This window comes from Clupea harengus, chromosome 14 (assembly GCF_900700415.2).
Source record: "Clupea harengus chromosome 14, Ch_v2.0.2, whole genome shotgun sequence".
In the NCBI taxonomy this organism is placed as follows: domain Eukaryota; kingdom Metazoa; phylum Chordata; class Actinopteri; order Clupeiformes; family Clupeidae; genus Clupea; species Clupea harengus.
The window spans coordinates 28,208,295-28,220,661 of NC_045165.1; the positions used below are offsets into that span (position 1 = coordinate 28,208,295).

At 43.0% G+C, this 12,367-nt stretch overlaps 1 protein-coding gene across 1 annotated transcript in view; it reads right to left on the reverse strand.

The window, feature by feature from the left end:
- The window catches only part of esrrb (estrogen-related receptor beta), a 57,891-nt gene that overhangs the window by 15,971 nt on the left and 29,553 nt on the right, over positions 1-12,367 (reverse strand). Inside the window, exons 5-6 of the mRNA XM_012838117.3 lie at positions 8,036-8,146; positions 6,909-7,070 (exon numbers count right to left, since the gene is read on the reverse strand). Of these exons, the coding sequence (XP_012693571.2) occupies positions 6,909-7,070; positions 8,036-8,146 (273 nt within the window). The remainder of the gene's footprint in view (positions 1-6,908; positions 7,071-8,035; positions 8,147-12,367) is intronic.

Sequence of the window (12,367 nt, forward strand, 5' to 3'; positions counted from 1 at the left end):
GCCGTGCACTGCTTTTCACTGCCATGAACGCATTCAGAAATGTGTCTGTGAATTACTGCCTCTTTAAAACATTAAGTCCCTCTAGTTGTCTGTTTGAAGTCTGACATTTTCAAAGCCCAGCAGTCTAAAAGGTTTTTCTATTTCCCACCCCTACAGAAAAATCTTTGAAAGGTTTTGTGATTTAAGTGCTGCTATCTGTAAGCAGGACAGCAACTTCTGCTGTTACAGTTAACCACGCACAAAACTGAGTTTCCCAGTGAAAAAAAACATAACAGCATTATCGGTTCCATTGAACAGAAAAGTGAGACACAACACTCCTTATCTGTTTTGCTGTTCTATATGTTATAGACCTCTTAATTACTCTAATCAATGGGGCAGCAGGGACGACTCTAAGAAAAACTGATAAAGAAGGCTGGCTCTGGGCTGGACACTGCTCTGTGCTGGACACTGCTCTGGGCAGGACACTGCTCTGGGCTGGACACTGCTCTGGGCTGGACACTGCTCTGTGCAGGACACTGCTCTGTGCTGGACACTGCTCTGGGCTGGACACTGCTCTGGGCTGGACACTGCTCTGTGCATGACACTGCTCTGGGCTGGACACTGCTCTGGAGCCCCTACAGCTGGTGGTGGAGAGAAGGATGTTGCACAAGATGCTCAACATAATGGACAACTCTACACACCACTTACACAAAATACTGGTCAGACAACAGAGTCTCCAGTTGGAGGCTCCTTCAGCCATACTGCAATCAGGAACGTTACAGGAGGTCATTCCTGTCCACAGGAAGAATATGTGCATGCAATTGTTACGTTACTGGCAGCAGTACTTTAGGTGCTACTTTTGATGTCCTCCTCAGACATGTGTCTTGAAAAACAAAGAAATGCTATGAGATTTCAGCCCATGGGTAAGACAACAGAGTGTCTTTAGTCAGCGGTTCCTTCAGCTCCACTGCAGGAGGTCATTCCTGCCCACCGCAATAACCATCTATCTCTAAGTTGTAATGCATAAAAATTGAATTTACATTTAATTTGCATATTCATAGCAATATCTTGTCTTAAAGATGAATACAAATTTGTTTTATCTAATTATTTTATCTAATGTAGACGTTGTTGTAATTTCTTAGCCTCTCTCAAACCACGTAAAGATGCACAGCTAACTTATCGACATGTAATTTTGTGTGCTAGTAACAAGTTCTGAATAGTGGGTTAAGTGATGCAGACAGTGTAGTGTTCCCAAAAACAAATAACCCCATGCACTACCAAGTTTCTACCATATCAGCTATGAGAGCTAATGTTACTGTATGTACTCACTCAAAGTTAGCTAACTTGCAGCCTGAGAAGCTATACACATTTTTGTCAGTATCAGTATCATGTACCTAGCGGTTCAGTTCTGGGATAAGTAGGCTGCACATTGTTGGACGCTTGACTGGAGCTTGAGCGTAGTGGTCTATTCCACGCTCTTGATGATAGAGACTTGATACCCTGACTCAACTAAGTCAAACAAGCCAAAGCTCCCATGGCTAGGTGCACAGCTCCAGTATATAGGGACCCGTTTGGGAATGGGCCTCTTCATCTATAGTAATTCTGCACCTCTCATCTCTACAGCAAAACCTCTCCTTCAAGGTCTGTAGCTAGATGAGTCAGCAGTCATGTGTTTAAAGACACTTAAGTCTTATTTGTCCTCAGCGACTGTGTGTTTAAAGATTCTTAAGTCTTAATTTTCCTCAGCTACTGTGTGTATAAAGAAATTTAAGTCTTATTTGTCCTCAGCTGCTTTTGAGCGAGACTTCCTTCTTTTCAGTCACAATGAAATCGGTTATGAAACAGAAAAACAAACATATCTTCTGCAGTTTTCTGAACCTTTCAGGCAGAGAGGCAGACAAATCAGGCTTGGGAACATCCTCCTTTGTCCTAATTTGCTCCAGAGCAGACCTCAGTGGGATAAGGCTATAAATATCAGCAGTGAGTGCAGACAGGTACTGGAGTGGGCGAGTAGTTTTGTTCTGGAGTGGACTGTTTACCGTCATAAAACATGAATAGCCAATGGGCTGGCAGCCTGATTTGAGATGTATTGTGTGTGAATGAACTCAATAACCTGGGATAGGCATGTTTATGAGTTACAGAATGGGTAATAGCAGTGCATTTAATCTCTTTATCCATTTGTGGATCACTGACACCTATTACAGTGGTGTTAACATCCAACAACCCTTTAGCAGTAATAGTACAGAAATAGCAGCAAAGCATTAGGGACTGTTGTTAGTGCTGGTGCTAATTGTCAACTGGGGTTTTTGTCCAACAAGTAAATAGTGCTTTTCTTGGAGCTCCTCTCTCAGCAGGCTAAATGAAAGGGCAGATAAAGACATACTATAGTGCCTGCCGCTGCCACTAATGTGCCTGTCTCTCAATCACCAATTAGAGGAGGAAGCAACCTCTTCACAGCAAATGGCCACCCTTTCACAAAGTGTCTTTTAAAATGTTGTTCCAGAAAAGGGGCAATGAGAAATCAATTGAGGATCTTGAGTGCCAATTTTCTTGACATATAAACTGTTACCCTCTGACTCTGGTCACTGGCTTTTTGTCAATGTCCTAATCAATGTTCCCCCACTACATAATGAACTGTTAATCTTTTTAATTTCATTGCCAACTGGCTAAAAATCTATCAAAATGTAATCAGTGCTGTTCTGTCAGTCAGGTGAGAGCCGGGGCTGGACTGCTCCGCGTGCTGCTGCCCTGAAGGGGGATGGGTGGGGGAGGGCAATGGGGGACATGTCTGTAGGGTTGGGTCACTGTAATGCCATTTACAGTGTGGTGCATTTACAGTGTTTAGACTGAGCAACTAACCAACTGTTAGTTATTTATTCACTTTTGAATGATTTAATACAGGATGTTTGAATGAATAATAAAGGGTATCTTAAGATACAATGATAATTTGGATGTGGAGTGTGAAATCATGGCATGGTATATATGAACAGACCATACATGGTTAGGATCGCATTCTGCCTGCTGCGCGCTGCGCTCTTCTGACTTATGCATGTGCATTCGTGGGAGAGTCGTGGGACAAGTGGGAGTTTTGGGCAAAATGATGTGAGGAGGAGCGCAAGAAGATATTCTGTTGTATGTATGAAAACGGCTGGGGACAACGTACTCCTGTTTTGCGATGAATATTTGTAAAAGCAGGTATAAAAGCTGGTGTAATCAGGTGTAAAAGCAGGTGTAATCAGGTGTAATCAGGTGTAGTCAGGTGTAAAAGCAGGTGTAATCAGGTGTAATCAGGTGTAATAGCAGGTGTAATCAGTTGTAAAAGCAGGTGTAACTAGCTGTAACCAGTTGTAATCAGGTGTAGTCAGGTGTAAAAGCAGGTGTAATCAGGTGTAATCAGGTGTAATCAGGTGTAATAGCAGGTGTAATCAGTTGTAAAAGCAGGTGTAACTAGTTTTTAACCAGTTGTAATCAGGTGTAGTCAGGTGTAGAAGCAGGTGTAATCCAGATTGCTTGTAAGATATGTGAATAGGAAAAACTTCCAGAAGCAGTATTCCGAACTCCACTTTTGCTCATTTGTAAATAAATAGACAGTGTTAGTCTAAAAAGTGAGGCAACCGCAGGTCTAGCGCCCCTGCTGGATGCCTGCAGTACAGTGTGTAACTCTGCCCATCCCCTTGTGTTTCAATGACAAAATAGCCTATTTTCCATGTCCCATGCCTAAACTGTCTTTTCCTCTACAGTGTATAATTGGCACAGTTAGTTTTCCCTATGCTGATATCTGCACAATTTTTAATTTTCTGCCTGCAATTTTTTAAACGTTATTCTCCTATATTGTAAGGAGGCGTGGATACACTCTGGGAATTAAGTGATTGACGGCCTTTGTTACTGCAGACCGTGCCTGCAGAATAAGCATGTGTCTCAAACACTGAGACTCAGATTAACTCACTGCACCGCTGGAGCACTCCACACCGATGTGAACGTTAGCCACCTCAATGTCAATACATTTACAGTTCACGTGTGATAAATGGTTATTCACAAGAAAATATGTTAAATTCCTTTCTGGTTGGGAACTTCCTACAGCGGTTTATCGTCTCACTGTCAAATGCAAACACTCATAGCCAGCAACCTAATCTAACCAATATAACAAGTGCCCAACCACAGATTCTGCCCAGCAGGATACAACAACACCTGGTTGGTGACAGCAGCAACACGGGCTTCATGTTATACCCTGGGTCTGTAAAGGCCCTCCTTCACAGTACAACATACACTGTTTGTAGCCCACAAGTGCTAAACAGAACAATATGACTGCCAACCAGAGAACCTGAGCAACAGGATACAATAAAAACAACAACAAGAGCTGCCTTTCTGAACATTTCACTGGGGTTGTCAAGTGGGCACTTTCCTTCATCAGTGTTTCATTGAATTAGGCCCGAGGCACCTCCAGAAGACTCAACAGTGATGTCTGGTGTCCCAGACCCAACCCCCTCCATACTCATGATGGGTTAGGACCCATGCCACTACCAGAGACAACAACAGATAAACCTCAAGATACACCTCGCCAAGACTTCACATATCTCAGTTTTAGTTCAGGTTAATTTACAACCCCAAGTAGTGTGCGAGTGTCTCAGCCAACAACCACTGGCTCACTTTTTCAAAAGCCTCAGACATCTCCTTTAAAGAGTCAGAATCAGAACGAAGAGTTAGGCCTGCCATATTCATCTGAACACTTTGTCAGTGAACACATACACTACCAATAACATTGGAGATTCTATAAGTAAGCTAGTTAGTTTAAAGTGCCATGTGTCTGAAATAATGAATGATTAACTCACACTGCAGTGCCCTTATGAACGTTAGTAACATCAACGTCAGCACATCTCCATTTCAAATGTCCTTCCTAGACATATCTGTACTAATCCACTATCTCCAGCGGAACCTATTTCTGCTCTTTGGATAGAAGTAACCTAATAAAGAGATTTGGAGAATGTGACAAGCAAAGTAAATGTATATCCTGATGCTTCCATTTTAACATGCCATTACTGCAAGTTCATTGAAGCCAGTCTGCCAGGTGAGCAGGTGTACCTGACTTTGACTCTGGCTCCACAAACTGACAACATTTACAGTCATTGATCTGTACCACATGGAAGATAACCTTTACTTTTGTTTGCCTTTCATGTCTTGCCATGTCTTTTTCACCTCATCCACTCCCCTACGTGCACATGGCTGCTACACTACTGCATTTCTTTGGCATAGCCACACAAATAGTCTGAGTATTTTTTGATTGGTGTAGAATTACTGCCTTGTATTGTCTCTCTGTTTGATGACATCTTATTAGCATGTACTGTATATCTATTTCCTGATCCGCTACACTTTTGATTACTTTTGGTGTGGATCAGCGGTTTCATGATTCCTTTCAATGGCACCCGTGATTGAATGATTTCGTTCAGTTGCGGGTGTAGCAACTTAGGTTAGAGGGTCGTATCAGGTAAATACCATGTTATGTTTGTTTGTATTGTGTACATTTACCACATGTATGCTAGCATGCTCATCCTGATACGTGTATGAATTCATCTGCCATGTTTCTGATTGTCTCCCCTCCCCTTCTTTTTCTATCTCTACAGCTTCAAGTAGATGGGCACCCCTTATGTGCCAAGGTTCTGTTCAAGGCTTCTTCCTGTTAACAGGGAATAGTTCCTTGCCTGTTGCCATTGTGCTTGCTTTAGGGGGGTTCAGGCCCTGGGCTCTTTAAAGCGCCTTGAGATTTTTGTATTTGTTCTGGCGCTATATAAATAAAAGTGACTGCGTTGATTACGCAGGTTTAGAACATTTAACGTTAAATGAAAAGGCACGGTGTGCACTCTCGGTGAACGGGCCAAGTCACTGTTTGCGCCGCATCCCCCAGTCCGTGCTGAATAGGTCATCATGGTAATCTGCTTTGAACTAATCGTACAACGAATTACCTCTTTACTGTCCGTGGAGGCAAGTAGTTATTTTCAATCTGACTGATTCATTAAATGGATACAAGGGTATGGATGGAGTTTAGGGATCATTCAGTTTGTCAGCTTTGAATGGCATTCCAGTCTAGTTAAGGCTATGCAGTTTAACGAGTTAAGTCTTTAAGTTACTGAGCTATTTCTCTTACAAAGTTGATTCAAAAGCTAAGCTAAGTTAATCTTATTTGTATTTCATCTGAGAACAACTAACAAACTCATATAAAACCTCTTGCTGACACTAATAGCAAAGCTTGATTATTTCAATATTCATGCAAAAGCTGATGGAAAACCATTGAACAAGGAAGTGGTGGGAGAAAGGTCTCCAGGGACTCCATGTGATCATTTGCCTTCCCGGTTGACTTTATTGTTTTCAGTTTGTCTAACTTGATTCAGTTGTATTGCTGCTTTAATTAGATCGAACTAGTAACACCTTGTTTTAACGAGAAACAAGACCAATTTGTGTCATTCCAGTACAACATGATTTGACAATCCATCCTTTCCCTTTCAGTGTGGCGTGCTGATTTGACCTTGCAACAATTCTGAGCAAATGCCAGCACAAGTTAACACAGAAGAGGCGGAAAGGTCATTTTGCATTTGCTATGGGTATCCCGCAGCCTACAAATGCGCCACCTGGACATTCAGTTAGATAGGTCATTTGCAAGCATGAGGTTCTTTGAAGGATTAACTTGATATTTTTAATACCAGTATTTGCCAAACCTATCTCTGTCCCTTTATCAATAATTAATAGTGCAATACTACTACTGCTCATTGTAGATGTTCTGGTCTGGTTGCACATCTTCTGACTGAAGGAATTGACTCTCTTTGTGTGTTTGTGAGTGTATGTGTGTGTGTGTGTGTGTGTGTGTGTGTGTGCGTGCGTGCGTGCGTGCGTGCGTGCGTGCGTGCGTGCGCGTGTGTGTGTGCGTGTAAGTAACTTACCTGGGATGTGTTTGGCCCAACCAATGATGACCACCAGTTCACGGTCGGCTAGATCACAAAGGGTAGTAAGAGCTTTGATGTCACTCTCTGGCATGGTGGGGTCTGGCATGGCATAGATCTTCTCTGGCTCTGCCACCAGAAGGTGGGACACAATCTTTGTCACTGAATGGAGAAGAAGAGTTGAGTCGGAATGAGGGCTAAGCAACAACATATTTGAATGTTGATCCGTTTCAGCTGTCAAGTTCAGATTTTTGGATCAATTTCAAATGTATTTAATGCACCTTTTATAGTTATTTATAGTCATTTATTTAGTAGATGCTTTCATCCAAAAAAATCAGGCTTTCGTGACAAAGACATGTACCTCTGCTTGTATTGTTCATAGTTCATTTTTGTAATATGGGTTATAGGTCATTTTTTTAAGTGTAACCTTTACTGTAAATATACAGTAAAAACAAAATAGCTTGAATTATAACATTTAAAAGTGAAACAGTATCTTGGTAATCCAATCTCACACACAATTCCTAAAAAGGTTTTGGATTGGATTATAAAGTCAGTCATTTCTGATGATATGCAATGAGTGCAGAGTGTGAGAGGGAGGCAGTACCTGTCCCATATTCTGCTCTGAGACTCCCGTGTTGGAATAGAGGGAGAAGCTGCAATCATGTGTTCTGACCAACACTGTTGTCCTGTGTGCATGTGTATGTGTGTGTAGATGGACATGTGTTGTCCTGTGTGCATGTGTGTGTGTGTGTGGATGGACATGTGTTGTCCTGTGTGCATGTGTGTGTGTGTGTGGATGGACATGTGTTGTCCTGTGTGCATGTGTGTGTGTGTGTGGATGCACATGTGTTCTACCCAACACTGTTCTCCTGTGTGCATGTGTGTGTGGATGGATGGACATGTGTTGTCCTGTGTGCATGTGTGTGTGTGTAGATGGACATGTGTTGTCCTGTGTGCATGTGTGTGTGTGTGTGGATGGACATGTGTTGTCCTGTGTGCATGTGTGTGTGTGTAGATGGACATGTGTTGTCCTGTGTGCATGTGTGTGTGTGTGGATGCACATGTGTTCTACCCAACACTGTTCTCCTGTGTGCATGTGTGTGTGGATGGATGGTGTAAATGCTCACATGGTTTCTTTGCAGGGGGAGGGACTGTGAGGCCCAAATAGGCACTGCTCTCCGCATCTAACCTTCTCTTGTACTTCTGTCGACCCCCTCTCACCCTATCCAGACGGACACCTACAGGACAGAGGATCAATGTGTAAGATACCGAAACACACACACACACACACACACACACACACACACACACACACACACACACATACAGAGAGAGAGAGAGAGAGAGAGAGATACACAGATGTACACACTCTGTGTGGACAGAAATAGTCACATTAATTAATTTACCTACATATAAAACCTATTTGGATAGAGGTAGGTGAAAAACAGAAAATGGTAATCTGATCCATTACTTCATCAATGTCAAATGGATGACTTCTACACACAGATAGAGTTCTTCATTAACTGAACATTATTCATCTCTTTCAGACACGTGACACATGACACACACAACACACACACACACACACACACACACACACACACAGACACACACACACACACACACACACACACACACACAGACACACACACACACACACACACACAAATGCAGAGCCAAAATGCTCTAAGTAAGGCAAGTGTCAGTAAACCATTTCATCTCTAGGTGGTGAAATAAAATCTTTCACTTACAGAGTCGAGAGGTAATCAGTGTGTGCACGCGTGTGTGTGTGTGTGTGTGTGTGTGTGTGTGTGTGTGTGTGTGTGTGTGTGCGTTCACAGAGGTCAGCGATCTCACACACTGGCTTGTAATTACACAGCTTTTAGCAGAGGTGAGTAGAATGCAAATGAGAGGTCTGTGTTTAGTGTCCCATCCCCCCACCCATCCCCCCACCCTGACCCACGCAGGACAAGGACGATAAAGCCTCCTTTTATTTAAGTGACTTCAGCAGTGTGCGCCAGCATCTCACCACTATGGACTGGGCTGATTTAGTGTCTGATTCAGAGCCATAGCCGTATATGGCAGCACAGCTCAGGGCCTCTGCTGTTTATCACAACCCTCATTTGACCAACCATACTCAATGCTCCTCTACAGTCGAATGACCTCTCAACAGGAAGGCAAAAACCTTAAGGTCTGATCAATAACGTCCAGGTTTGAATCATCCAAACCATGCATAGGTCCAAGTGGCCATGGGGACTCTGGTTTGAATCCAACCAATGGCCATTTCCCCTTCTCACTTTAAACTCTCTTTCCCGCTCATCTCTCTCTCTTCACTGTCCTATCTGAAGAAAGGCAAACAGAGAGGATACCCAAAGTAGTTGCCTCTAAAAACACACATCAAAGTGGCAAATTATGTCAGCATTTCCTCAAACACGGTAGGCTATATTGAAATATGACAGTGTCTGAGAAAAATAAATGTTATGTGTTAAGTGATTTCACATTTGACTTCTTGTCAAGAACCAGATCTCAAACATGGTCATTGTCAATTAGGCTATATCGGGTTTTTTTAAATGTGTAAACTGTTTCATCTTCCATTCTCCATTCAAGTGTAAATTATACCTTTCAATGAAGTGCACATTTATCTCACAAGCTTAATAACAGCCACCCAAACAACAAATATCAAACTCTCTTTGCCTGTACAACAGCAAACCATATTATCATTACAACAGCTGAACAGGGAAATTTCTCCTCCTTATATAAATTATTTGATTCCCTAGAAACATGAATCTGATTAGGATTGTCTTTCAATTTCCTGACACTGACAACCCACTAACCTAATTATGTCCCAGTCCCAAAGGCTCTCTCTCTCTCTCTTGCAAACACACTGAGATCATTTGGACTGCTACTAAGTTGCAGTAAAAATCTAATCTCAAACTGTAATTTGTCATTTTCTATTTCTGCACTAATAATTGGCAAGATACAAGATTGAAATAAAAACATGCAAATTATTAAAAAAGATTAATCTGGAAATTAATCTTGTTTATATGGCAAATTTTAGAGCATGTTTTGAACATTATCACAGAAAGGAGAAAGGGACAAAAGAATATGTCCACTTCCCATCCTCTAAGCTAGAGAAACATACAGTACGTATACTATTTCAAATGAATGGAAATACATGTAAATGTGATTATCTGTGGGTCTTTTAAAGTATGAAAATACAATGAGTAAAGGTTGGCATTGTTTAAATGAATGTCTAGCTTGTTAAAAAATTATAAAACAACTTGGAACCTTTTGTGACAAAAAGATCAGTACAGTAGAGATATTGATGAGTTCTCCGAAGTCTGTATTTGTCAGCACCGCATGACACCGGGGTTCGGATGGAACATTCCAGACTGTGCTAATTGTGATGTTGTCACATTCTACTGCTTCTCCCTGTCCTACTGATGCACTTTACAACTGGGACGACCCCAGATTCTGAAAGCCCTGTTCCAATATTACTGACAGTATCCCTAAGATGGAGTGAAGCATTGTATCGAGGCAACATGAAGATTCAAAAGTATAAGGATGTCTATTTTAATTAGAACAGAGCATAATTAACATATCCTCAAAGGAATTAAAAGTGTGTTGGGCACTTTACCACAGAAAACAAAAGAGAATCCCGATTTTTCAAATCCCCAAAACCAAACAAAAGATATTAATTCCTATGGTAGTTTTTTTTTTTTTAAACCTAATTGAAACAAAATTGAAATGGGTCAAGATATGTTTTAATCTATGATATGAGTCTAAGAGCACTCTCATCTGGTAAATGAATAAGCTTGAGAAGGATTTACTGAAACTCTGATTCCCTCTGCTTCTTGTTTCTTATGGATGTCATCTCTGTGTGAGTATTTTCCATGTGTATGACCATGTGACAGAAACTGAAGGGCACCTTTAAGTCAAACAACAATTTAAGAGAAGGACTGCTCCCAGAATCTGTGTGTGTGTGTGTGTGTGTGTGTGTGTGTGTGTGTGTGTGTGTGTGTGTGTGTGTGTGTGTGCCAAACAGTAGATCCTTGTGTCTGCAGACAGCGTCTCGGGTGACAGTTCTTCAAAGCAGCTCGAGGAGGGTGGGCAGGGTGGGCAGGCTGAGGGTCAGAGTGGCTGGCATGTGCACCCTGATTAGCAAGGGCCCTGAGGTCTCGGGGGCAGCTGAACTCAGGCTCCTCTCTCTCTCTAAAACCAACTAATACCCCCACCCCACCGCCGAATGTGACCCTACAAAAGGGCCTGCTCACACTGTTTCTGTCAGGGACTATTGGGCCCTCTAACCACGCTGGCCCCCCTCCCTAACATGACAGTTTGAGGTTGGGGGATGCTTATTTTGGGACGCTCACCTGTTCAAAACGCCTGTAGCAGTGTGGGGTGGGGGTGCTGTCAGCATGGCTTGGATGGTTGGCAGTGACAAGGGTGGCTTAGAGGGACCCTATTTTAGCTGGGGGAAAAAAAAATCAGAGACCTCCCCAGCCCCGCTACCCTTCCTCTGCCAAAAAGTGCCTTTCATGGCCGCCGCTCCGCACTCCCATGAGCACTATTTCACAGTGCCTCTGCTGTCAGGCTGTCATGCCAGAAGTGTGTGGCAGCATTCTTCCTCTCAGGGGCTTTGGATGGATTGATTATGGTAACCGCTGATATTACCATTGGAAGATGTGGCCCACCTAGTCCTGACTGAACCTTCAAGGGCCAGACAGAGGCCTCCTCACTCAGGGCTCGTAACCACTGCCCCCAGGCACCTACCTATGGCTGACATATATACAGTACATCTTGCCTTCTTTTAACAAGAGGGAAATCTCTCTGTCCGTGCTTCTCATTCCTCTGTGTAAGTGCATGTGGACTGCCACTGTGAGTGAAAAGCAAGTATGTGTGTGTGCATGCGTTTGCACTTCTCCGTTTGCCAGAGTGTCTTCTCTTGTGGCTTTCTCTCCATGCACTGACTCCCTACTGCGTGTCCCTGGGCAGACATGACATACAGCCCTCCCCACCACATGAAGGGAGACCGCAGCCTTGCCCTCGGCCTGGGTGGAAAACATGTGTTTGCGCTCGCTCTAATCCTCTCACCTGTTGGGCAGCGGACCATGCAAGACCCTGGGGAGGCGTGAGCCAAACAAACACTTCACCCATTGAGGCATCTGTCTCTCCCAGAGGCATGACAGACCCATGACCTTCAGCACTCGCACTCGCACACACAACCAGGCCTGCTTTACATGCTTTTCACTCAGGTTTATTCAGAGGAATATTACAGAGAGTCCATGGGCAGTCTCTGGTCAGAAGTCAACACGGGACCTATGTGAGCTGTCATACCTTTACCAGAACTACGACCATTTTATATATTGCCGTGTATTCACCACAATGGCATCCCGTGTGAATGTGGTAGTTTGATAAATGACACACAAGTATATTTATACAGCATATTCAGGAATCCT